Raw genomic sequence first — 24,887 nt, forward strand, 5'->3', positions numbered from 1 at the left:
AAACCTAGTAACTTCTAGATAGCCCTCCTAACCACAAAGGGTGCCAATGATGTTGCAGGGAATAAAATCCACTAAGCAAACTCTGGCTTAGATTAGTTACCAACATCCTTAAAACCCCTCCTAAGGTCAGCAACCTCTTCCTTTTTCATCAGGTTACCTTAAAAGACAAAGGTAACAAAATGGGATGAACTCAGAACACACGAGTTTAAAAATCATGGTCTCTAGACCCTGGAGGAGAGGCTCAAGTGAATATCGAATACTCAATACTTAAGGTAGATACAAAACTCTTTCAGCAAAGTAGACAAATATTGCTGCAAGTAAAACATGCTCCTGATATACTACACAACAAACTAATCTTCATCTAACTGTGTACAAACAGTTTTGACAACTATGCAGCCAGGGTTATGATTGGTGGAGAGCAATATATTCTGAGACTTCTTGGTACTGCAGGGAAATAGAATCGTGGCAGATTACAACCCGAGTTGCCCACAGATGGCTCTTCTCTGTCTTCCAATGATCTCTCCATCTTCATTTCAAAATGTGAAAGAAGAGCGGGTTGCCCAAGATAACTAACTCACCACTATCCAAAGACTCTTTTCTTGCTTGCTGGGGCCAAAATGATCTCAGAGATGACTGCTTCAAATAGAAGCCCATCACCCTGATACTGCTGGAAAGCTGACCCATGACTGGAAGGTGGTCAAAAGTGAGAAGGGTTCTCTACTCACACAGAAAAGTCTAGAGAATGTCCTTGATTAAGCAATAACGACTGCCCCAGAGCCCTCAGAGCCGAAGACGAGCAGCGGGTATTTACTGTTAGGAAACTCTCTCCGGAGCCCTTTCTGCACAGCTGCTGTTGACATTGTATTAAAAGCAATGTCTAAATCAAACTAAAGATGAAAAATTAAAATTCATGTTTGCAATAATGTCCAATGCCCTGTACTTACCACATATACTCAACAGAGACAAGGCTCCCATGCCCCCTGCCAGTATAGTTAAGTTTATGTGATTGTATACTGTCAAAAAAATATGTCAATACTAGTGTTTCTTTAGCTGTTAAAAAGCAGAAGTAGAGGGGGAGTGTTTAAAACCAAAGCATGATTTTTGATGAATCTGCAACAGACAGTTGAAATTGTTGAAGCCGCTTTCTGTATCCTCTCTGGAGACATTTTAGTGACTCACACACACACACACACCCCTGCCCTGTTCTGGAGGAAGTGTGTGCAGAGTTCATTTTACTTTGTTACAGATTTTTAATTCAAGAACCAGTGGATAGCCCTTGAAGGGATGAGAATGATTTCACATTCTACTTTTTAGATTTAGTTTAGAAAACATGCGCCCAACCTTAAGAACGAGTAAGTGTACCACTTAATAACATACTTCTTTTTGGAAGTTGCTTTTTCTCTCCACACTTCAACAGGTGCATTATTTGATGAAAGTAGGTGGAACCGATCATGCCTCTCCAATTTTCTAGGATACATTGGATGAGTGACTTTCAAAAAAATTTTTCTACTGTTTAATAATTTGGGAGAATTAATCTCTAACTTCCTTTACTGATAAATGAAGGCATTTTTGGCAACTTTTGGAATACAGAAATTGTACTCCCCTTCTAATGAATTGAGTATATACAGATGTGTGTGTGTATATATATACACACATATATATTTAATGCTATATCAGTCTTTGTCTAACATACTTACCTTCTATGTGCCGCTTAATACTTTCTGATGCAGTATTCCTAGAACACAAAGTCTTCGTGTGCAGAAGTACAAGGTGGGGAGAGGGTTGCTAGCAAATAGATGACGATGGAATGATTCACAAACTCTTTCAAGTGATGGGTATGGTGGCCTGCCTCCTTAAGAAGCTGAGAAAAGAGCTGGGGAAAATATTTAACATGAGGACCAGTCAAAGGAACGCTCTTAATTTATGTTGTACATGTGAACAGTCAGTTGAAGATATCTAGTTTAATAAAAGTCATGGAAAGTGTCATATGAAGTTTCTTAATTGTTAAGAATTTTACCTTATTTTGGTTGCAATTTCCAATTTTTCATAATACCAGGGTAATATTTTCTACCTTCACAATATCCTAATTCAATAGTGTTGAATCAATTACACATCAACGTTTTCTTGTTTCTTAAATCTTTGTCTATACATTCATTTCCAATGTATTGAACAATAGCAACAACAACAAAAGACTTTAACAAAAATCTTGGACTCTAACAATTTGTGCTTGGTGATTTGAATCCACCAAGTGGCAACACAGAAGAAAGGTCTAGCAATTTGCTTCCGTGACGCCGACAGCCAAGAAAACTCTATGAAGCAGATCTACTCAGTTACACAGTGGGTCTCCCTAAGTCAAAATCAACTCAACAACAATGGATTTGGTTTATGCTGATGATTTTTGTTTGTAAGGAAAAGAATAGACCTTAAAAGTTAGTTCACTGCTCTTCCTGCCCATTCCTGCATAGCACTTTTCCTTTTTCTGTTCCTTTGCCTGAAACATGCAGAAGTCCAGGATTTGCATATTGCTATCCATATAAGTCATGTGACAGAGGGCCCTGCCCTGAAAACTCTTGGTTCTTAATTGTATATGTGATGCATAGTAAATATTTGTGCTTGTTGGTAGCCTTCTTGAATGTCTATTATGTATTTTCCTATGAAAATGAACCCCCAGGATGGGTGAATCATAGAGACAATAACTAAAATAAAGGTTCCTGGGGGTACAGCAGATGAAGTGTAGGGGCTAGCAGCAGCTGACATCAAGGACTACAAGAAGAAAGAACCTGATTGTGGTAGTGATGGTTTAACACTGCTTGAAGTATGGAATGATGTCTGGATTCAGACCTAATAAAATTGTTTGAAAGAGAAAAACTGGGTTGACCACTTTTGAGGTGATCCTATAACAATTATCATCTCTAAAGCAGGTTCCTTCTAAAAAAGTGTTGTAGTCAATAATTCACTAAAGAGGTTAAGACAATCCTTTTGTTACAAAGTGCAGATATTTATTTAAAATCGTTATGAAAAAATAAACATAACAAACTTGCCATTTTAATCATTTTTTCTACAATTGAGTGGCATTAATTATATTTACCATGTTGTAAACAAGTGGCCATCTAGCTCAGAAGCAACAAAGTCCACATGGAAGAAGCACACCAGCCTGTGTGATCAGGAAGTGTCAAAGGGATCAGGTATCAGGCATCAAAGAATTAAAAAATCACACCATTGTGAATGAGGGGTAGTGCAGGTTGGGGACCCAAAGCCCATCTGTAGGCAACTGGACACCCCTTACAGAAGGGTCATGGGGAGAAAATAAGCCAGTCAGGGTGCAGTGTAGCAATGATGAAACACACAACTTTCCTCTAGTTCTTAAATGCTTCCTCCCCCCTTCGCCGCCCCTACCCCTCCACCCACCCCCCAGCCACTATCATGATCCCAATTCTTACAAATCCAGCCAGACCAGAGGATGTACACTGGTGGAGATAGGAACCAGAAACAAGGGTTCATGAGGAAGAGGGGAGCAGAGAGGAAGGCTCAAGTAGAAAGCAAATGTTTTGAGAATGCTGAGGGCAACAAATGTACAATTGTGATAAAAGTACGAGCCCCAATAAATTTATTTTTAAAAATCTATTAACCATGTCACACACCATCATCAAATCTGTTTCTAAAAGGTTTTCATTATCAAAAATCAACTTAGTCCCTTTTAAATATAAGTCTCTATTTTACCTCCTCTTCCAGACCCTGGTAACCACTAATAAATTTCCAGCTCTGTGCATTTGACTCTTGTAGATATTTCATATAAATTGGACCGTATAATGCTTTGTTTTGGGCATCTTTGCTAAGCATAAGACTATCACCATTTATCCATATTGTAGCATGTACAACTTCATTTCTTCTTATGGTTCAGTAATATTCCACTGTACATATATGCCACATTTTGTTTATTCATTCATCTGCTGATGAACACTTAGGTTGTTTCCACCTTTGGGCAATTGTGAATAAGAAAGCAGCTGCTTTAAATCACTGATATTAAGTATAAAACAAACTGAAATAAGCACACCTAATTTACTGCTTATATTTTTAAGAAGACAAAACTAATTACAAAAACATAAAGTTACAAAATTATAGATGCTATAGTGATTATTACATAAAAATGTGGGGATAATATATGAGAAATACAAACTCCTAAATTTTCTCAGAATTAAATGACATTGATTCAGCCAGCTAAACTACTCATCACAGAGGCAAGGGTAACCCTGATCTAAGTTAACTGACAGTAAATTACTCCAATATATTCCTAGGCTATCTGCTTGCTAAAATAACAATTGTATATACCTATGTAAGGTCAGTAGTCTTTCAGTAGTTATGAAGGTCCAGAAAGCCTTACTCCATCCACATCATGATGGTTGATTCTACTTTGAGCATCCAGCCCTTTGTCAATTACATTGTCCCTTCCAACCTGTCAGAATATGCCACTGCTATTCATGACATTTTCAGCATCTAACAATGTTCCATTGCTATTCATAAGGTTTTCAGTAAAATCTGGGAAACAAAACAAAACATTAGAGATAAGAACTTCTCCCATCCGTTCTAATAAGGTGTCCTTGCTTCAAACCTAGCTTGATTATTTAATTACCAACAACAGGCAACCTCCCTATAAAAAGTGTCCAGTTTAGAACCAATTCAGATTTTATAAAGAATGTATTTTAATTGCTTAACAAAAGGTCTCCAAAGGAAAATAAAATTATACAAAACTACAGCAAAAGTCCCATCCCGTGCCTGTCACTTTGTTACACTGTGGTGTCTTGCAACGTTGCTTCCATGCTGAAAGCTGTGTTACTGATATTCAAATATCACAGGCACCACTGTGATCAGGTTTCAGCCCAGCATCCAGACTAGTATCAGACTATGAAGAATGAATAGGCTGTCCACTTATGACGAATTAGCAAGTGAAACCTTATAAAAATCAGCAAAACAATGCCAGATATAGACAAGCCACTCAGGCTGGAAGGCACTCAAAAGATGACTAAGAAAAAGCTGCTTTCTCAAAGTAGAGTGAACCATAATTATGTGGATGGAATAAAGCTTTCAGGAACTTCTTTGCTGATGGGCTACAACTCAAATTGAGAAGAAACAGCTGAAAGTATGTATTAATAATTGGAAGTTGGAATATATGAAATATGAATCTATGAAAATTGGAAGTTCTCCAAAACAAAATGGGATGGAAACAGACCAATATCTTAGTCATTAGTGAGCTGATCTGGACTGATATTGGCTATTTTGAATTAAGAGATTTATATTGCTTACCATGAAAACTGTCATAAAAATGGACATTTGAAGAACTATCTTGAATGAATGCTGTGTTTAATAGGATAAAATTTATACATCTACAAGGAAATCCAGTCAAAACAACTATTATTCCCATTTATGCACCAAGCACTAAAACCAAAATTAAAGAAATATATCAACTTATTCCATTTGAAATTGATTCAACATGTAGTCAAGATTGCTTGATAATTATTAGCAATCGAAATGTAAATGTTAGTAACAAAGAGGAATGGATAGTAATTGGAATATATGGGTTTGGTGTTAGGAATGAAGCTGGAGCTCACATGACAGAATTTTATATGACCAAAGACTTCTTATAGCAAATACTTTTTTCAACAACATAAACGTTACTAAACACATGGACTTCTCCAGATGAAATACACAGAAATCAAACTGATTACACCTGTGGGAAGAGAAAATGGAGACATCAGGATCAGCAATCAAAACAAGGAAATGTGCTTTACTGTGAAACAGATCATCAATTGTGAATTTGAAAGAGTAGCTTCCCCCCCCCCCCCCCCCGCTCAACACACACAAAAACAATTTAGCTATGTATTTAATTTTTTTACAAAACAACTTTATCACCTTCAAAGTATTCTCCATTACACTTAATACATTTGTTAAATGGGTGCAATTCCAATCTTGGAAACATTTTTCAAACTCATTTGTCTGTATGGCTGACAGCACCTCCCTTGTTTTTTTCTTCACCTCTTCTACATCATCAAATCACTGTCCTTTTATGTTCCTTTTCATTCATGGAAACAACAAGAAGTGACAAAGAGTGAGGTCAGGTGAGTAAGAAGCATGGGACAAGAGAGGTATGCTGTTTGTTTGGTTTTTTGGCAAAAACTGGTGCAAGTAGATGGCTGCATGAGCAGGTGCATTGTCGTGGTGGCGAAACCAGTCCCTGTCTGTCACAACTCGGGTCTTTGTTTTTTTTTTTCCTTTTTTTTGTTGTTGCCATACGCTGTTACACAACCTGTACAGAACCTCTAAATAGAAAGCTTGATTAGCAGTCTGATCTAGTGGAAGAAACTGCAAATGTATGACAGGTCGACATTTTTGTACATTCAGGACGTTGACAGACATCCAAAACCACTTGTACACTTGAGTTTTTCCCATAGTGCTGTCTTTACAAGCTATGTTCAACATCACAATAGTTTCTGGGCATTTTTCCAGAAGAGAAAACAAAATTTCACACCCGCATGCTGTCTCTTAAATTTGCCATCTCAAAAAAATGAGGGTCAAGCCAAACTGCTTTTACAAAAAAATTCACTGAGGCCAGAGAGAATCTTTCCAGGTGACGCCACCAGGTGCACTAGCTCAGAGCAAGTTGCTGGATGTTCGTGTTGCAGGGGAAAAAAAAAACATACTAAGAAAGTTCTACTCAGCACAGTTCCAGGTTTTGGGGGATCATATCTTCAAGATGGAGTTTAAAACAACTCAAAATAAGTGTATGAGAGTCATACCTTGAAAATATAACCTTGACTATATCCCTCCTGAATTTTAGGACCATTTCAAATGTAAATTTGGTCCACTGAACATTGATAACGGAAGATTTGATTAACTGGGGTGTGGCATCAAGACCATCCCACATGAAGAAAGTAAAAACATCAGGAAAGGCAGAAAAATAAGAAAATCCAAACTGTATGTCATAAAAGATTGAAAATTCTCTTGATCATAGAATAGCTACAGCAAACGAAAGAAATGATTAAGTAAACAAGTAAAAAGAAAATTTCAAAGGGCAACTCCAGAAAACAATGTATTTATAATGAAATGTGAGAAGACCTAAAGTTAGAAAACCAAAAAGGAATAGCATACTCAGCATATTTTAAACAAATAACCAAAGAAAAATTCAACCTCAACTGTAATATTCTAAGATTTCATGGGTAAAATATTGAATTATGCATGAAAAGAAAATGGAAAGAATACAAAGAGTCACTATACCAAAAAAAAAAAGTAATCAACATTCAACCATTTTAAGAGATAGTATATGATCAAGAACCAAAGGTACTGAAGAAAGGTGACCCAAAAGAGTGAATAAATTATCAAATCATACTATTAATATTATATGCGAGTAAATATTATTTTTTCTGAAAATAATTCAACTGTGGTTGCAGTGATATATCAACAGAGAAGTGTCATTCAACCCGAATTCAGAAGAGGACATGGAATGAGGGATATCAATACTGACTTCAGATGATGGCTGAAAGCCAAGAAAACCAGATATTTGCTGGTGATTCATTGACTACACAAAGGCATTCATCTATGTGAATCATAAAAAACTATGGATAGACAAGAAAATGGGAATTCTCATGCTCTATATTGTGTTTTTGCAAAACCTGTTCATGGTTGTAAAGCCAATTATTAGACAAGGCAATATTACATGGTTTAAATTCAGTGAAGCTGGGCATCAGGATTATATCCTCTCCCCAGATTTATTTAAATAGTATGCTGAGCAAACAATCCAAGAAGCCAGAATATATGAAGAAGAATGCATGAGCATTGGAGGAAAGCTTAACAACCAGTAATATACAACCTTGCTTGCTGAAAAAGAGGGGGACTTGAAGTAGTTGCTGATGAAGATCAAGGATTGCAACCTTAAATGTGGATTAAAATTCAACATAAAAAAACGACCATCCACATAACTAGACCAATAGGTTATGGAGAAAAGATTGAACTTGTCAAGAAATTCCTCTTGATTGGGTCCACAATCAATGCCCATGGAATCAATAGTCAAGAAATCAAATGACGCATTGCCTGTGTGAATAGGCTGTACAAAGAGCAAGGATATGATTTTAAGGACTAAGGTGCAGCTGACCCAAACCATGGTATTTTCAATTGCTTCATACATATATGAAAGCTAGGTATTACATAAGAAAATTTGAAGAAAAATCTACACATTTTAATTATTGTATTAGTGAAGAATATTAAAAGTACCATGGAACGCCAAAAGAAACAACAAATCTGTCTTGGAAGAAGTACAGCCAGAATGCTCCTGAGAAGCAAAGAAGATCAGACACTTCATCACAGGTACTTTAGACATGTTATAAGTGGAGACCTGTCCCTAGAAAAGAACATCATGCATAGTTAATAGAAAGACAGTGAAAATGAGGAAGACATTCATCAAAATAGATTGACCAGTGGCTTCAACAATAGGTTCAAACATAAAAATTGTAAGGATGGTGCAGGTCTGGGCAGTATTTCTTTCAGTTTTACATAGTGTCATGCATCAAAAGCACAACAACAAAGCAAAATCAAATGAAAATAACATGTGTTCTCAAATTAGATAAAGCAGCAAATAATGAAGCATTCTTAAAAAGGGCTGGAAAACTGTGATAGCAATTGTACAATATAGCTTGATGTGATTAACAATGGAATGATATGATACCTGTATTAACTCTCAGTAAAATGAATTTTGGGGGGTAAAACAGAATTATAGCCTGGGAACCCCCAAGAGCAGTTCTACCCTGCCTATAGGGTCAGTATACATCCATCAACTGGCTGGCAGCAAGTTTGGTTTATGGTTTATTCATGTATCTTTTTTCTTTTTTCAACAGTGTTTTAAATTCTACTCCATTGACAAAATTAATGGTAATATCAGTAGAACTACTATATTTCCAATGGGGATAATTTTTGTCCTTCAACAAAATAATATTATCTTTAAGGTGAATCAGGAACATATAAAAACCATAAATACATGAATTGATTTTAGCTTGAACTTAATCAGAGCCCTAATATAAGAATAATTAGTTCTTATGACATGGCCCTTCTCAATTCCTGCCCCAATCAATTGATCACTGAAAATATGGATGCTATAGCAAAGTGTGGTGAAGATATCAGATGGCGCCCAAATATCAGAAATAATACTGTCTGTGATCTTAAAGACCTTCCTTAAAACAAGCAGCCATCCAAGTGAGGCCTCAGCTAGTTCCACACTCTGAAGAAGCACAGCAATCTATGTGACCCAAGAATTGTAAATAATAAAAAGCAAACCCAGAAGCAACAGTATTAAACCCTAAATTCCAAATAACTGGTTTTTGGCAAGCTATGGATAAAACCGTAGAAGCCCAAAATTTACCTACAGAGTCTCTACACGGAGTAGCCTCAGGTAAGTCCCTTCTGACCATATAGGAAGGATGTGAATAGCCTGCTGTCAGACAGAAAGCACTGTAAAGTCGATTATAGCAGATGTGTTTAGATTAAAATGTAATACTTTATCATTTGATCCCCTTGTGACCTAGCTTTAAATTTCAGTTTTTAATATGTTATACTTTCTTTTTCATTAAGGCATTTCTCTAGTTCATTCCTTCATTGTTGTTGGGCCATTTGATTGTGTTTTGTTTTGATCTTGTATATTTTTCTGGATATAAAACCCAGGACAGGTAAACCTATAGAGACAAAAATTGGGTTAATAGTTGCAAAGGGATATGGCAGAGGAGGTTGGCAAGAAATGGAGCGCTAACAAGGAGTGCAAGGAATAAGAAATGTCTTGGAATTAATAGTGTGGATGGTTGCACAACTCTTGTGAATGTGAATTAACTAGTGAGATATCTGATATGTGAACTGTATGATGGTGAAACTATTAAGAATAAATAAAAATTTTAAATGACTATATCCATTTATTTGTGTGTTCAATAATGATTGCTCAATTCTGTTCTATACCTAGAATTTTAACAACAACAAAACCATCCATACCATGGAGTTGATTCCAGTTCACAGCAGTCCTATAGAACAAGGTACAACTGCCCCTGTGGGTTTCTGAGACTGTAACTCTTGATGGAAGTTGTGGCAGTTTCAGAGTTTTATGTCAACTTGATGACAGATGATATACAACCTGTCAATCAGGTCATAGCCTGATGGTACCTCCTTATAGGTGTGGCCTTCTCATAAGAAGGGCCCCAAGGAAACTCCTTCTCTCTCTGCCTTCATTTTCCTGCTTCCTGACCACCCTAAGAGCTTCCAGAGCCCTGCCATGTTTCCCCAAACCTTGGATCCACACGATTTTGCACCCACCAGTCTGTGATCTTCCTGCATTCTGCATCATTGCCTGTGGCTGTGTGAATCTGGAGACATATAGATTAGGATCATACTTATGGACTTAAATTTGACTGGGCTCAGAGGTTTTCTTGATATATAATTGCCTCTTGATATAAGCTCTTTCTTATGCACATATGTGTGTCTCTGGATTTGTTTTTCTAGTCAACGCAACCTAAAACAGGAGTAGAAAGCCTCATTTTTCTCCTGTGAAGTGGATTGTGGTTTTGAACTGCTAACCTTGTGATTAGCAGCCCAACGTGTAACCACTATACCATTTAGAACTTCAGTGAGTCATTAAGTTTTCCTTTTCTATAATCTTAGTTTACGGTGTATCTCATGAGAAAAAGAAAAAGTTCAATAACTTTCTGTCAACTTTGCTTCCCTCTAGAGCTAATTCTCTCTTTCTTCCTTAATAATTCTCTTTCTTCTTCATCAACATGTGTGGTGAAAAATTAATTGATGTCTGACTCCACCCACTCAGTGCCACCCAGTCACTTAATCTTCTGTAGTATCTTTCTCCTCCCTCTTAAAGACCACCAGTGCGTGCCTAATGGTAATAGCAAAGGTCTCTTCTCAGGTTGCCGTCTTCACAGTCTTCGCAATAACAACTGCAGCTCTCAAGCACTAGACATACTCCTTAATCCCAGGTCATTTACCCATCAGTTTTCATGATTTTTCTATTATGTCAATGACTTCCAAGATTAACTTTTTAGGTCACCTTCTCTCCAAAATATTATGCCCACAGTTCCAGAACTATGATTTAAAATACATGCCCACAACAAATACTGCTGCCTTCTTCTAAACCCTTCTCTTGGACTTTTCTAAATTGTTGGCCCCACTATTCTTAGCAACTCTTTGTCTTTTTCATCTGCTTATATCTAGCGAGATAGTTAAGGTTTATGTGCTAACCTGGCCCATAAACACATATGGGATTAATTGAAGGATGGTGAGATAAATGACTCCATGAGCCTCGCCTTTCTGGTTCTCTGGTCTCTTGTTCTCTGATGGCTGGACCAATGTGTGGGTGCCTTAACTGGCAAGGCTCACTTCCTGCGAGACATCCCTGAGGAGAAGCCACATGGACTTATGCTGATGCAGCCCTGGGTGCTGGAGAAACTGCGTGGAGACCCCTGGCAGGGTTGAGATGCTTACACCACCACTGGATCCAAAGACTTTCTACCCACTGGCCTGTGATCCTCCTGTATTCGGTGTCATTGTGTGCGTTTTGTGAGTTTGATGAGGACTTTGTCGATCAATGTCGGACATAAGGGCTAAGTCAGACTTATGGAATTGGACTGGACTGGGTTGGGGTGCTTTCTGAATGTATACTACCCTATATATAAAACTCTCTCATACATATATGAGGTTCTGTGGATTTTTATCTAGTTTACCCAGACTAACACATCTAGTCAGTTACCAATACACTAAATTCTTCCTCAGCAAGAGCTCTTCAACCTCTCCCAATCTGTTCATTTCTACAACTGCTGGTATAATTTAAGCCTGAATTATCTTATACAGAAATCTCTGGGTAAGCACTCAATAAGCAGCTGAAAGTTTGGCAGTTAGAACTCCCCCCAGATTCAGAAGCAAGGGCTGGAGATATTTCTGAAAGGTCGTACCTATGAAAATCCTATGGAGCACAATTCTGTGCACACACGGAGCTTCCACGAGGCAGAGTTGATGAGTCAGCAAATGGTTTGGTTTTTATTTTTATCTTGAACCAGCTCCAGTTCCTCTCTGATATTTCTATTTCCCAATTTCTTTTATAAATTGCTTCCACATTCATCTTAAAGTACAACTCTGACCCACTTTCTTTGAGAAGGAAAAAAAGAAAAAACCTTGAAGGCTTCCCTTTACCTTCTGAATAAAGTATAAATCTTGAGTCTCTGGTCTCAGAGTTCCTCAGACCTCCTAGCACATCATATCCCATACTCTAAAATGCTCTCATTCCCAGGCATGCTTCCTACCTGAGCTCTCAGAGTCCTACCTGAGACACAGCACTCAAAAGTGTTTAGTTGAAAGGAGATACATGAAGGGCCACCATGTGGGCAGAGTGACAGAGTCCAACAAGAGATAGTGGTAAATCTACTGAATAGCGACAGTGAAAAACTGCTACCCTTTCTCAACCTGAAGCAGCAGGAGGCCAAGCAGAATGTCTGGAGTGCAAGAACTGTGAGAGCCTGGGGCACAAAGCAGAGAAAAGGGGAGAGTACGTCTGGACTGAGGCAGATAATCACAACACTTCTCTTCCTCAGTCCAGTCTCCCCATCTTCCACCACTCCCTGTGTCAAATTCCCACCCACTTTGCAAGGCCAATTAATAACGCCATAGATCATTTTTAATGTAAAAATCGGACTTGTATAGAAATACAAAATGAAGGTATGACAAAAATTTTATTTATTTATTCATTCATTAATGAAGGAACCAGTATGATGTTACATTGGGTTCAAAGAAGAATCTAAAGAAATTACAAACATGTAAGTCTATCAGGAATGCTAACATGGACCTGCTTTAAAAATACAAAATTAGGACCCTTTTCACGAAGATGGCGCCGAAGGCAAAGAAGGAAGCTCCTACCCCTCCCAAAACGGAAGCCAAAGCAAAGGCTTTAAAAGCCAAGAAGGCCGTGCTGAAAGGCGTCCACAGCCACAAAAAAAAAAGAAGATCCGCACGTCACCCACCTTCTGGCGGCCCGAGGCCTTGAGACTAAGAAGGCAGCCCAAATACCCTCGGAAGAGTGCCCCCAGGAGAAATAAGCTGGACCATTATGCCATCATCAAGTTCCCCCTGACTACAGAGTCTGCCATGAAGAAGATCGAAGATAACAACACACTTGTGTTCATTGTGGATGTCAAAGCCAACAAACACCAGATCGAACAGGCTGTGAAGAAGCTCTATGACATTGACGTAGCCAAGGTCAACACCTTGACCAGGCCTGACGGGGAGAAGAAGGCGTATGTTTGACTGTCTCCTGACTATGACGCTTTAGATGTTGCCAACCAAATTGGAATCATCTAAAGTGAGCCCAGCTGGCTAATGCTAAATATAAACTTTTTCAATATAAAAAAAACCTGGTCCCCAACGGTATTACATCCTGATCCAATTTGCATAGAGAGGATTAGAATCCCCACAGCAAGCACAGGTCTGGCACACAGCAAGCATCAATAACAGTTTCAAGATAAACTAAAAGGAAGAGGTCAGATATTGAGGAGGAAGGGATAAACCCACAATTTCTTATCTCATTCACCATCTTATTCATCCTCTTGTGAAACTTTTAAGACGTTTTGCAAACTTCCCTGTACAATGTTGCTGTTTTTGAAAACAGCAGGCCTTTCTGCTCATTAACGATGCCCCATCTTCAGAGATGGCACCCTCTTTTATTGGTATAAAGAGGACAGCAGAGGGGTCAGAAACACTAAACTTCTTAGACAGCCATCAAGCAGAAACAGCTCGTTCTCAGCATTTTATTTGTACTGTGACTCAAGTATTTTTCTCCTGACATTTCACTGAGCCTAAAAAATCACAACTTGTAATCTCATAATAGACTCTCAACATTGTCATTGTCCTTTTAGACAAATTATGTCAGACTTGTCCATGACCAAAGGGAACTAAGGAGACATTCTAAAAGATATTGAGGAAAACAGGTAAAAAGGTATTGAGGACTGAATTAATTGTACCTGCTATGTTGTTCAACTGCCTCAATCACCAGATATGTTGTCCTTCTCTAAAAGGATTTGGAGTGGGGAGCGATGCGGAATATATTTTCTTTTATGAGCTCATACTTACTGCGTGTCTCTGAAATACAGTTGTGTAAAAATACCTTTAAACACACACACTTTGAAATGTATGTTCACCACCTTGACCCACTCTGCCAAATTTCAGTTGTTCTGAAAGTCAAATATCTTAAAAATGTTCAGAAACGTTACAAAATGAATTTTGGTGGAACTTTCACAAATCTCTATAGAATCTGACGGAAGCCTAAAACTGCCTTTTGTTTTTCTACATTATACAGTCCCTCATCGTGGTTTTCATACTTCCTATGAATCGATGTACTATTGCAGTCAGAGATTTCACCTTCTGAAGGTAGGGTCTCTGAGTACAATTCAAGGTCATGTTCCTCACCTCTTCACCTTCCATCCATTCTGAACAGGCCTTCACAGGTCTATGAATGTAGACATGGTCCATTACTGGATAATTTCAACTCTATATTTCAGGCTGGCTTCTACCTCAAAGGTATTGCCTCTTATTGCCACTTCCATCAAGTTGATTACAACTCACAGAGACCCTATGCACCTGGTATAATATGGTAAGGCAAGGAGATATAAAATCTAGGCATCTTCAATTAAGATAGCTGGTAGTTTCCCTAGAAATGTTCTATTCTATAGTATCTGAATCGCTGTTTCACAAAGTCAGTCCAATTCATTCTAGAAATATACGTTATGTGATAGCTACCCTGTGAGGTACTGGTAGCTTAAGAAATCTCATGACCTTGAATGGGGCTCACATTGGATATTCTAATGTACTTACCTCCCAAGAGAGGAATGCCATCATACCTCCCTCTAGTTTTACATGACATTCATTTCCAGCACAAAGGGAGCCACATTTTGTTGCTAAACTACAGGTTGGTGGTTCAAAGCTACTCAGTGATGCGTTAGAAGAAAGGGCTACTTAAAGATTAGAGCCCAGGAGTCCCTAGGGAGCAGCTAACGCTTTAACTGTGGTCCTTACGTAATCTGTTGTCAATTGGAGACTTGAGTGAAGAGGTGGAGTTTAGCCTTTCAATCAGGTCACAGCTTGATGACCTCATTTGGAGGAACTAAGGAGATAACTAGCTCCTTGGCGGCAGGACACACACTCATTCCCTGCGAGACATTATTACAGACGAACCTGGTGGAACTACACTGATGCAGTCAGAACGCAGAGAGCTGGAGAAGTCATGTGGAGACCTACGCCAGTGCTGAGAAGCTTCTAACACCACTGGATCCACAAGACTTTCCACCCACTGGTTTGTGATCTTCCTGCATTCTGTACCATTGCATGTGTTTCATGAGTCTGAAGAGGACTTTATGGATTAATATATCAGACTTATGGACTTGATCTGGGCTGGGTTAAGATGTTTTAAAACTCATTCTTATACACATGAGTGTTTATGAATTTTGTTTCTCTAGTCTACCCAGACTAACTGTGTGAAAGTGTCACGCATACAAGAGGTGGTCTGTGGTAGTTACATAATCTAGTGCTAATTTGAGGCTTAAGAGTGAAGAGGTGGAATTTAGCCTGTCAATCAGGTCACAGCTTGATGACCTCATTTAGAGCAAAGTTGATAAATAGCTCATTGGAGGCAGGACACACACTCCTTGCGAGACATTACTAAGGACAAAACTGATGCAGCCAGAGCCCTGGAGCTGGAGGTGCCATGTGGAGACCCACACCAGCACTGAGATGCTTCCACTGCCACTGCATTCACAAGACTTTCCACTCACTGACCTGTGATCTGTCTGCATTTGGCATCATTGCCTGTCTTTCGTGAGTCTGAAGAGGAATTTATAGATTGGCATTGGACATATGGGCTAATGTCAGACATAGGAACTTGATCTGCGCTGGACTGGAATGCTTTCTCAATATTCAATTGCTTTTGCATAGAAAGCTCTTTCTTATACACATGAGTGTCTGTGAATTTGTTTCTCTAATCAACCCGGATTAACACAGCTACTGAGCTGTAAGAAAATAAATCTCCACTCTCAAAAGCTACAAACATGTGGTACTTGGGTCAGAGCAACAGTAATCAAGAAAAGGGCTGTGTTTCTTTTTTGTTTGTGCATGTGACCAAAATTTCTGCATGAAAAAGTCTTTGAGAGTCAAATGAATAAAAAAAATCAAGAAAATCTAAAAGAAGACAACCTTTAATGTTGATAAGTAGAAATCTGCTATAGAAATAAAAAGGGCAGGGCTTTTAATGGGTATAAATTCAGTGTAGTATTCAGAGCTTTTAACAATACCGAAATTGTTTTAAAACCAAAGATTTGATTTTCCCTTTCTTCCTCTTTTTTAATTCTCTCAAAAATATCCTTTGTTTGACCTTTTGATTATATATTAACTATGAGTGACATCCATGGATATCACATAACTTATCCATGAATATCATATCACACATAATGGATAGCTATCATGTCATATTCTGAATTCAAAGTGAAAGTTTCAAAAAGAAACTAAAAATATTCATTAGGAAGAGATTAATATGAAGAAATTTCTTTTAAATTATGTTTTAAAGGACAAAAAAGTGCTTACCTTAGTAAAAAGAAACCAATTCAACATAGAAAGTCAATTATCCTGCCACCATGATATACTGTGTGTGTGCCCTCTCTTACTGGCTCCTCAATGCACAGAGAGATACTCTTATATTGTAGGTGGGTTTTTGTCAGCAAATGTGTGCTTGCTCATAGCACCCAAATTACTCTCCTATCTCAACTGCGTCTCATACCTAGGAAGTGCTCACAACAGCAGGTGGAGCTGTTCTAACCACTTTTCTCTGGTATCTGCTTTGAGTCCTTAACTACATTTAAGGTTTTCATTGCCTAAGAAGAGACATGTGCCCCTGAAAAATAATGGCCACCAGATGGTGGAGACAGGGAGCTGGCAGTGGGGGAGGGGGGTAGAGGAGAGGGGGAGCTGACCTGTGTCAGTGACTAGCTCTCTTTGGCCCTTGTTCTGAAAGGAAAACTTTGGTGGATAAGTAGCACTGAAGCAATATGTATAAATCCTTTAAATACACCAAATTAATAATCAATAAAGCCTTAGAATTCCATTTCTTGGGAAGAAATACCCAGAATACTGAGTAGATTACATGGGGGTAAATATATATATTATCAAGGGTTCATGAGGGAGGGAGAGGTGAGATAGGGGAAAATGTACTGATACCAAGGGCTCAAGTAGAAAGAATAAGTTTTAAAAATGATGATCACAATACATGTACAAATGTGCTTGACACAATGGATGTGTGCATGGATTGATACGATTTAAAAAAAACACAACAAAAACAGAGTAGGTTACAGGACCAGGGAATATACCTTCCAGGTAGGCATTGAGATTGACCCTATCTTTTAAGGAAGCCCCAGAGACATGGGTGACTTATTCACCTAGCCCAGGAGAAGGTGATAAAAGGGGAAAAGAGAAGCATTTTCTATTAAGAAGCAAGAGATAATTACAAAAAAGATCTCTTGGTATTTAGTTATTGATGTTGTAAACTATCAGAACAAGACTTTCCAAGGGCCCCAGAATCCATGAAAAAATATATTTCTACAAAGAGGCAAGATTTGATTAGTTCATCTTCCAAAATGGCTTTCATCTGTCTGACCCCATCACTATAAATTTGACAACTCAAAACAACTTCGCAGAGAGCCTCAGAGACAACAAATAATCCTCACCTTGCTATGGTGGCTGCTGCTGCTGCTGCTGCTAGTCCAGTCAAACCTCCCCTCAGCCTGTCATGGAAACCCATAGGATTGGACCATGAAGGATTTTCATTGACTGATTTTCCAGAAATATATCACAAGCAGTACTGTTTTCCTAATCTGCTATAAACTAGACGCTCTGCTCAAATTTGTTCAGCACCATAGCAACACATGAAGTCTCCACTGAAAGACAGAGAGGTGCCTTGACCAAGAAACAAACGAGGGTCTCTGACTGAAAGGCAAGAATACTGCTGAGGTAGTTTATTGTGCCAACCTGGCCGATAAACACATGTAGAATTAATTGAAAGGTGGAGGGATAAATGGGTCTCTTGCTTTGTGATGGTCCCACCAGGGTGCTGCCTTAGCAGTTCCAGCTTCAGCTGGCAAGGCTGACTTCCTGCAAGATATTCCCAAGGAGAAGTCACATGGACCTACCCAGATGCAGCCCTGGATGCTGGAACAGCCATGTGGAGACCCCTGACAGCACTGAGATGTTTACACATTCACTGGTTCGGCTTTACTCCTGCAGTCGGCATTATTGTGTCTGTTTTGTGAGATGGAGGAGGACTTTGTGGATTGGTGTCGGACATATGGGTTAATGGGTTAATATTGGACTTGTGGGCTTGGGCAACACTGGGTTGGGATGTTTTCTTGTTGCTCACTTAACCTTTATATAAAACTTTCTCTTATACATGTGTTTCTGTGGATTTGTTTCTCTAAAGTACCCAGACTAATGCACCTATCATTGTACCACCTCCCCCCATTACCTTTACAGAGAGAATTTTAACAAAATGTTTTCCCTGAATCTTCCCCTCCAACAGCCAGGTCACTTAACACAATGGTCTTGCCATGATCAATAAGATGATAACAGATAAAAATATATCACTTGGATACTCCTACAAAGCTCCCTGGATTATTTCACAATCTAGGATCTATTTCTTATTTAAAAATATAATTTCTGACCAGAATCTAGTTTGTCTAATGGGCAGGCCTAATCACTTAAATTCATTCAATCTGTAATGCATTCTCTCACTCCTTAGTTCAAGTGAACCAAAAATTGGGAACTGCAACTTCCTTCTCAAATTTCCCTCCTCACAGGCTTGAGACTACTGTACTTTCCTGCCCGTGGGAAGTTACTGAGCACTCCCAGTCAGCAACCACCACTTCACCTATCCTATCCAGTTTACTTCTTCTTTCCTCTTTTGAAATGTAACCCATCAACCTTCTTACTTTCCTGCCTATAGAAGAAATCTTAATTTATCTTTCATTCAATGTTCTCTCCCCACCTCGCCTAGACCCATTATCTTTGCATATTTCCTTCATTTTTACAGATTTACTCTTTCTTCATTTGAACACATTCACATGATCTTCACAACTAATTTGGTTAGAGGGCTTTCTTTGCTCTAGTCCCAATCTTCTGTTTGCCAACATTTCCCTCAAGCCTGTTCCTGTTTTTCTATGATGTTTAGTTAACCCTGTGGTGGGCATCATGGGAAAATAACACCTCACAGTCTCAACCCTCTAAAGAGTTTAGGGAGAATTATCATACATGAAATATTCCAAGAACGAGTAAGAGTTAAAGTGTGTGGCGGTAAGAAGATCGGAAGACAGTGAGGAAAAGATATGGTCAAAATTGTTGGAGTGAACCAAGAAAGCTCCACGAAGGATGGCAAACTCATGGAATCAAAAGACAGACTACATTATATTTCAAAATTCTAAGTCAAGCACAGAGTTAGATAATGTGACAAGATCTTGAAGTAGTAGAATGAAGAAAGGAGTTTTAGGATGAAAATGGTGTTGAATATTCAAGGAGGGTTGCTGATTTGATGCAGGAAGGGAAGATGATGAAATCAGAAGCAACTATTGACATGTACCCACTCATTGCCACTGAGTGGATTCCAACTCAGATCAAACCCCATGTATATCAGAGTAACACTGTGCTCCATCAGGTTTTTCAAAGCCTGAGTTCTCAGAAGTAGGTCATGAGGCCTTTCATATGAAGCACCTCTAGCTGAACTCAAACTTCCAATCTATCTGTCAGCAGCCAAGGACTTAACCATATACACAGTAGGACTTAACCATAGACACAGTAAGTACATTTCTGGTTGGTGGGAAAGCTACTCAACTGAAGATGATCACTAATCTATATCACACTTATAAGAATGGTAACAAACTCACAAACAATACTATAATGGAAAAGAGATGGGAGAGGGGGCTGACAAACTACAAAGTGATAAAAATTTCTCCTCACAAATGTGGAATTAATTTACAGTAGCAGATATGCTTCATGGATCTAGTCTATTAAAAGTTCACCTCTGCTTCCCTTGACAAAGATCTTAGACCTCCTACCAGGAAAAAAATTAAAAAGCTTTTTGTGGATGGATGGACAATGATGTGTTCAAGATAATAACAAGGGTGCTCTAATCAAAATAACCAGAATCATCTGGTCAACTTCACGACTATATTTTTAATAACAAAGTATTTGATATTCTTTTACTAATCAATATAGATTCATCCAGTACTTTCAGGAGTTATAATTATTTTATCTAGATTGTTAACATTCTCCGGGGTATTTGCCTTTTAAAGGGGGATATAGTGGAAGGAGTAAGATATGTCCATAAGAATATTATATTAAAATTAAAAATAATGATAAAATTAAATAAAGATCTTTTTTTAATAAAGATCTTATAGTGACATAATTACACACAAAAGAGAAATAAATGAACCCTCCAAAAATCTAAATGAATTCAATGAAAACTACAATTCATATTTAGAAGTCATTAACGTTTCTGAGCCATCCACATACCCAACTTAAGAGAATGAATAGCATAGAGTCCAGGACAATAGACTTAAGAGTTAAGTATTTAAGTAAAAAAATATTTGAGTATTTAAGATTATACAATTTGGGAGGTTGGGTGGAAGGCATGTTCTCCTTTCAGATGTCAATACTCCATGAGGAAAATCCTCTGCTCCACTATACTCCCTCCTTCAAGGTCATTTGTCATTAGCACAACCACCTACAGAGGAGGTTTTATTAAAAGAAAAATCCTAGCTTAGGCCTGCCAGATTATTCCCTAGGACCCACTTATCAGGGTGTCGCTTGGGCTGACAGGCAGCTGCCAAATGATAGAGAGTTAACTTTACTTTATATGTACAGAAGCCCTTCGGCAAGCACATTACCTTAGTCCCCATTAAGCATTCTGATAACCCCACCTCCATGAGCTCAACATGTAAGCCAGCAGAAAGCCCTTAAGTGTACATATCTTGCAAAATTCTTTAGCTATTTTTAACCCTATGGAGTTTGATACAAATTAATTCAAAAATTACATTGCAATTAACTCTTTTGTCCAGTTTAATAAAAGATCCCTTCATTTGGAGAGGTTTGGAGAAATATATTTGCATGTGGCTTACTGATTGATTTATAGACAGACCATGCGTTGGGGTACAATTCACAAGAACAGCTTTTCAACAGTTTGAAACCACCAAACACTCCATGGGAAAAGACGGGGCTTTCTACTCCAGTACAGAGTTACAGTCTCCAAAACCTCACAAGGGCAGTTCTACTCTGTCCTATAGGGTCGTTATGAGTCAGCATTGACTCGATAACAGTGAGTTTTTCCACTTTACAGAGCATGAATTATTAGAGGGCTTAAAATTCTCCATGTGCAAGTTATTAGTGAACAGGCTCCGCAGAGACAAGTTCTGGACCAACAGTGCCTCAAACAGCATATGAAATGGGGCATACCAGGCAGCTTATAGGTCAAATAATTCACAATCTCCTGCTATGTCTCAGCTTGGATCTGGTCCAAAGGCTCCTCAGCCTACGTTTTAATGTGCAAATAAGTGTTAAATAAATAGAAGAGAGGGTGGGAGGCCGTTGCAATGTTCTCGTACACACTTGTTCAGTACATTCTAATCTGAAAGCTACTGTCTGCTTACGATTTCCAAACCAATCCTTTTCTGTGACTATGAAGGTAGTGCTAACTGGGAAGTGCAAGGGCTAACAGTAGAGGTGCAGTCTTCGGTTGGAGGGTGGGGGAAAACCTGCAAGTAAATATAAATAACCTTTCAGGGAGACGGAGGGAAGTGGGGAAGGGGGCCATCTGGTACCAAGGATAAATAACTAGGTTATTCTTAACACGAAGTTCTGACGTTTTGCTTTTGGGCAGGAGCTCTCTAGCCCTCAGCCTTCACCGCCTCAGCCTGGGAAGTATCTGCAGTATTCGAACAAATCAAGAGAAGGAAGGAGCAGTGCCAAGAGGTACTTAGGGAAAGGCAAAATGTATTAGTGTAAAGCCAAACTTACCCCAGATGACCTGCCACCAGTGTGGAAAGTCCAGGCAGCCACCCATCGCCCACCCCAGCCTCCCACTCTGTCTCTCTGTGTGTCTCTGTTTGCTGCACTGAGCATTCCGTAACAAAACGACACGTTCACGGTGCCTCTACACACACACACACACACACACACACGTGCCTCTACACACACACACACACACGTGCCTCTACACACACACACATTTGTGCGCACGTGAGCTCCCCTGCCTTTCCACCCTTGCAAGCAGTCAATGCACCACAAAAAGCAGCAGCCCCAGGTGACCAAATTGATCACAGAGGCAACTCCTCCTCTTCTCCTTTTCGCAGCACCTGGACTTGGTGAAAATCTTAGGCAGTTTCCTGCTCACCCCCTCCTTGCCAGGTCATGGCGCCCCCAAGGACAAGGACGGGAATCCATTTCTCTGTTTCGTCTGTGACAGCGCACGTTCCCAGACTGAAAGCCCGAGAAACCGCGCTGCGGAGGAATTCTGACCCAGAGCTACGGGTACTGATCCGTCCCCCGGCCCCAACCCACTCTGGGGGGACTATGGCTGGCCGAGAAGGTAGGCGCCCCGGCGGAGCAGGGGGCTGCAGTTCCAAGTCGCTGCTCTTGCGGGGCCCGGGACCGATCCTTCAGCCTCGCCCGCGGCCGTGGTCTTGCAGCGCTAGGTCTCTGGTTTGGACACGAGCGTGCACAGACACGCACGCTGCCCTTCCTTCGCCCCAGTTCACAACCCTGCGCACACTGGGCGATTTCCAGCTCCGCCCGCATCCCCAACGGACACCCAGCAACCGCCCGCCGAGGCAGCTCCGTTCCCCACTCCGGTCTGGCCCGGACCCCGCTAGCGGATGCCGAGAGAACACGAAACACGCGGGGCTTACAGTTCGCAGGAACTGGATCTCGTCTTCGCCCTCGCCCCCATCAGCCATGGCTCCGAGCCTCCTCTGCGGAGCCCCAAAGACCACCTACTGCGGCTCCCACGCCGCGGCTCCTGCTGCTGCTTCCTCTCGGAGCCGGCGGCGGGAGGGACTGCACAGCGGCCGGGAGCCCAGCGCCCTGAGGTTGCTGCCTGCAGAGCGGAGGCGGAGGCGAGTGGGCGGGCGGGAGGAGGTGAGCAAGGCACCGCACTGGGCGGAAGGAGGGGCCAGCGCTAGCCCCGCCCCCAGCCTCCGCCCCGGCCACCGGCTCCGGCTTGCTCTGTGGGAGAGTGCGTAGCTCCCAGCAGAGGAGCCTGGATCAGTGCTGCGGTGGAGGCAGGGCGCGGGGGCGGGCGGGGAGGAGCTCCAGCTCTCTCTGCCGCAGGTAATCCGCAACCCGCTACTTTGGCCCTCCTGCCCTGCCTGACCCAGAGCCCTTTACCCGTGGCTCGGGGTACCAGGTCTGTGCACGTTCTGCGTCCAGCTATGGCCCTTCAACTCATTCTCTTGCCCTCTGACCTTAATTAATCCCAACGCACACCCTCCTTCCTCCTGGAGGGAACCAAGGCAGTAATTTCGACAGTATTTGAGATTGCACAGAATCATCCTTGCCTGGGCACATGGGCGGGTAATCTCTAAGAAAAGGTTACCAAACACATACTACAAGGCAGAATCTTAAACTTAGACTACCTCCTTTCACGACTGACAAGGAAATTCTACAATGTCTAGCAGCATGATTTTCACAGATGATCCGTACAATCCGGAGTGTTTTCTTTGCAAAGAATTTGGTGCAAATTAATTTAACAAATGCGTATGTACGAGTGCCTATGCCAGAAACTGTGATACCAGACAAACCAGGGCGCTTTTTGTCTACATAAATAAAAGCCTTACTTCAACAAGGAATATTGATTGGTACCACTAATGATCCTTGCTAGGAAATTGTTTACTTCTGAAGAATGAGAATTACAGTATGAGAATTAAACCACAAATGTCAATCTCTAGCAATCCTCCATTCCCAAACAAAACAAAACAAAAGGCCTCTTGTGATTGAATAGATTCCTACTCATACTGATCGCATGTGTGGTGGAGCAGTAATGTTTCATAGAGTTTTCTTAACTAGTACATAGAAACTAGGCATCTCTTCTAGGGCAATACTGGGTGGGCTCCCCAGCAACCTTTACAATAGTGGTCCAGGGCAAATCACTTTACCCCCCAGACCTTAACCTCTGTTAGGTTAGGGCAGTTGGCTGTAAGATTTAACAGGTAACTGAAATCTCTACCAATTGACATTGAGTCAATGCATAGTGATTCTATAGTGCTGGGTAGAACTGGTCCTGTGGGTTTCTAAGACTAACTCTTTACAGGAGTAGAAACTCATCTTTCTCCCATGGACTGACTTGTGGTTTTAAACTCTGGCCCAATAGTTAGCAGCCCAAAGTGTTACCCACTGCACTGCCCACAGCTCCTTCAGTCCCTGCAAAATGTCCAGGAAACTGGCATTTCGAATTTGTGAACCTGGCTAACATCTTCCACTGAGTATAAATTCAGTTCTAGTCCTTCTTTACACATACTCTGTTTCCCCGAAAAATAAGACAGTGTCTTATATTAATTTTTGCTTCCAAAGATACGCTAGGCCTTATTTTCAGGGGATGTCTTATTTTTCCATGAAGAAGAATACGGTACACATTTATTGTTTATTTTTTATTAAAAGAGACCTCGCACTTCCTGTCTGCTCGAGCTGCGCTGTGGCACCCGCGGCTGTGGTGCAGAGTCCAGCTTCAGGGGGCCTTATTTTCTGGGAGGTCTTATTTTCAGGGGAATGCCTTATATTTCTACAAGAGG

At 40.2% G+C, this 24,887-nt stretch overlaps 1 protein-coding gene across 1 annotated transcript in view; it reads right to left on the reverse strand.

The window, feature by feature from the left end:
• RYR2 (ryanodine receptor 2) overlaps nt 1-23,172 on the reverse strand; it is an 819,632-nt gene extending 796,460 nt beyond the window's left edge. Inside the window, exon 1 of the mRNA XM_075556394.1 lies at nt 23,010-23,172. Coding sequence (XP_075412509.1) covers nt 23,010-23,057 — 48 coding nt within the window. The 5' untranslated portion in view covers nt 23,058-23,172. The remainder of the gene's footprint in view (nt 1-23,009) is intronic.
• Nucleotides 23,173-24,887: the final 1,715 nt, after the last annotated feature.

This window comes from Tenrec ecaudatus, chromosome 8 (genome assembly GCF_050624435.1).
Source record: "Tenrec ecaudatus isolate mTenEca1 chromosome 8, mTenEca1.hap1, whole genome shotgun sequence".
NCBI classification, from domain to species: Eukaryota; Metazoa; Chordata; class Mammalia; order Afrosoricida; family Tenrecidae; genus Tenrec; species Tenrec ecaudatus.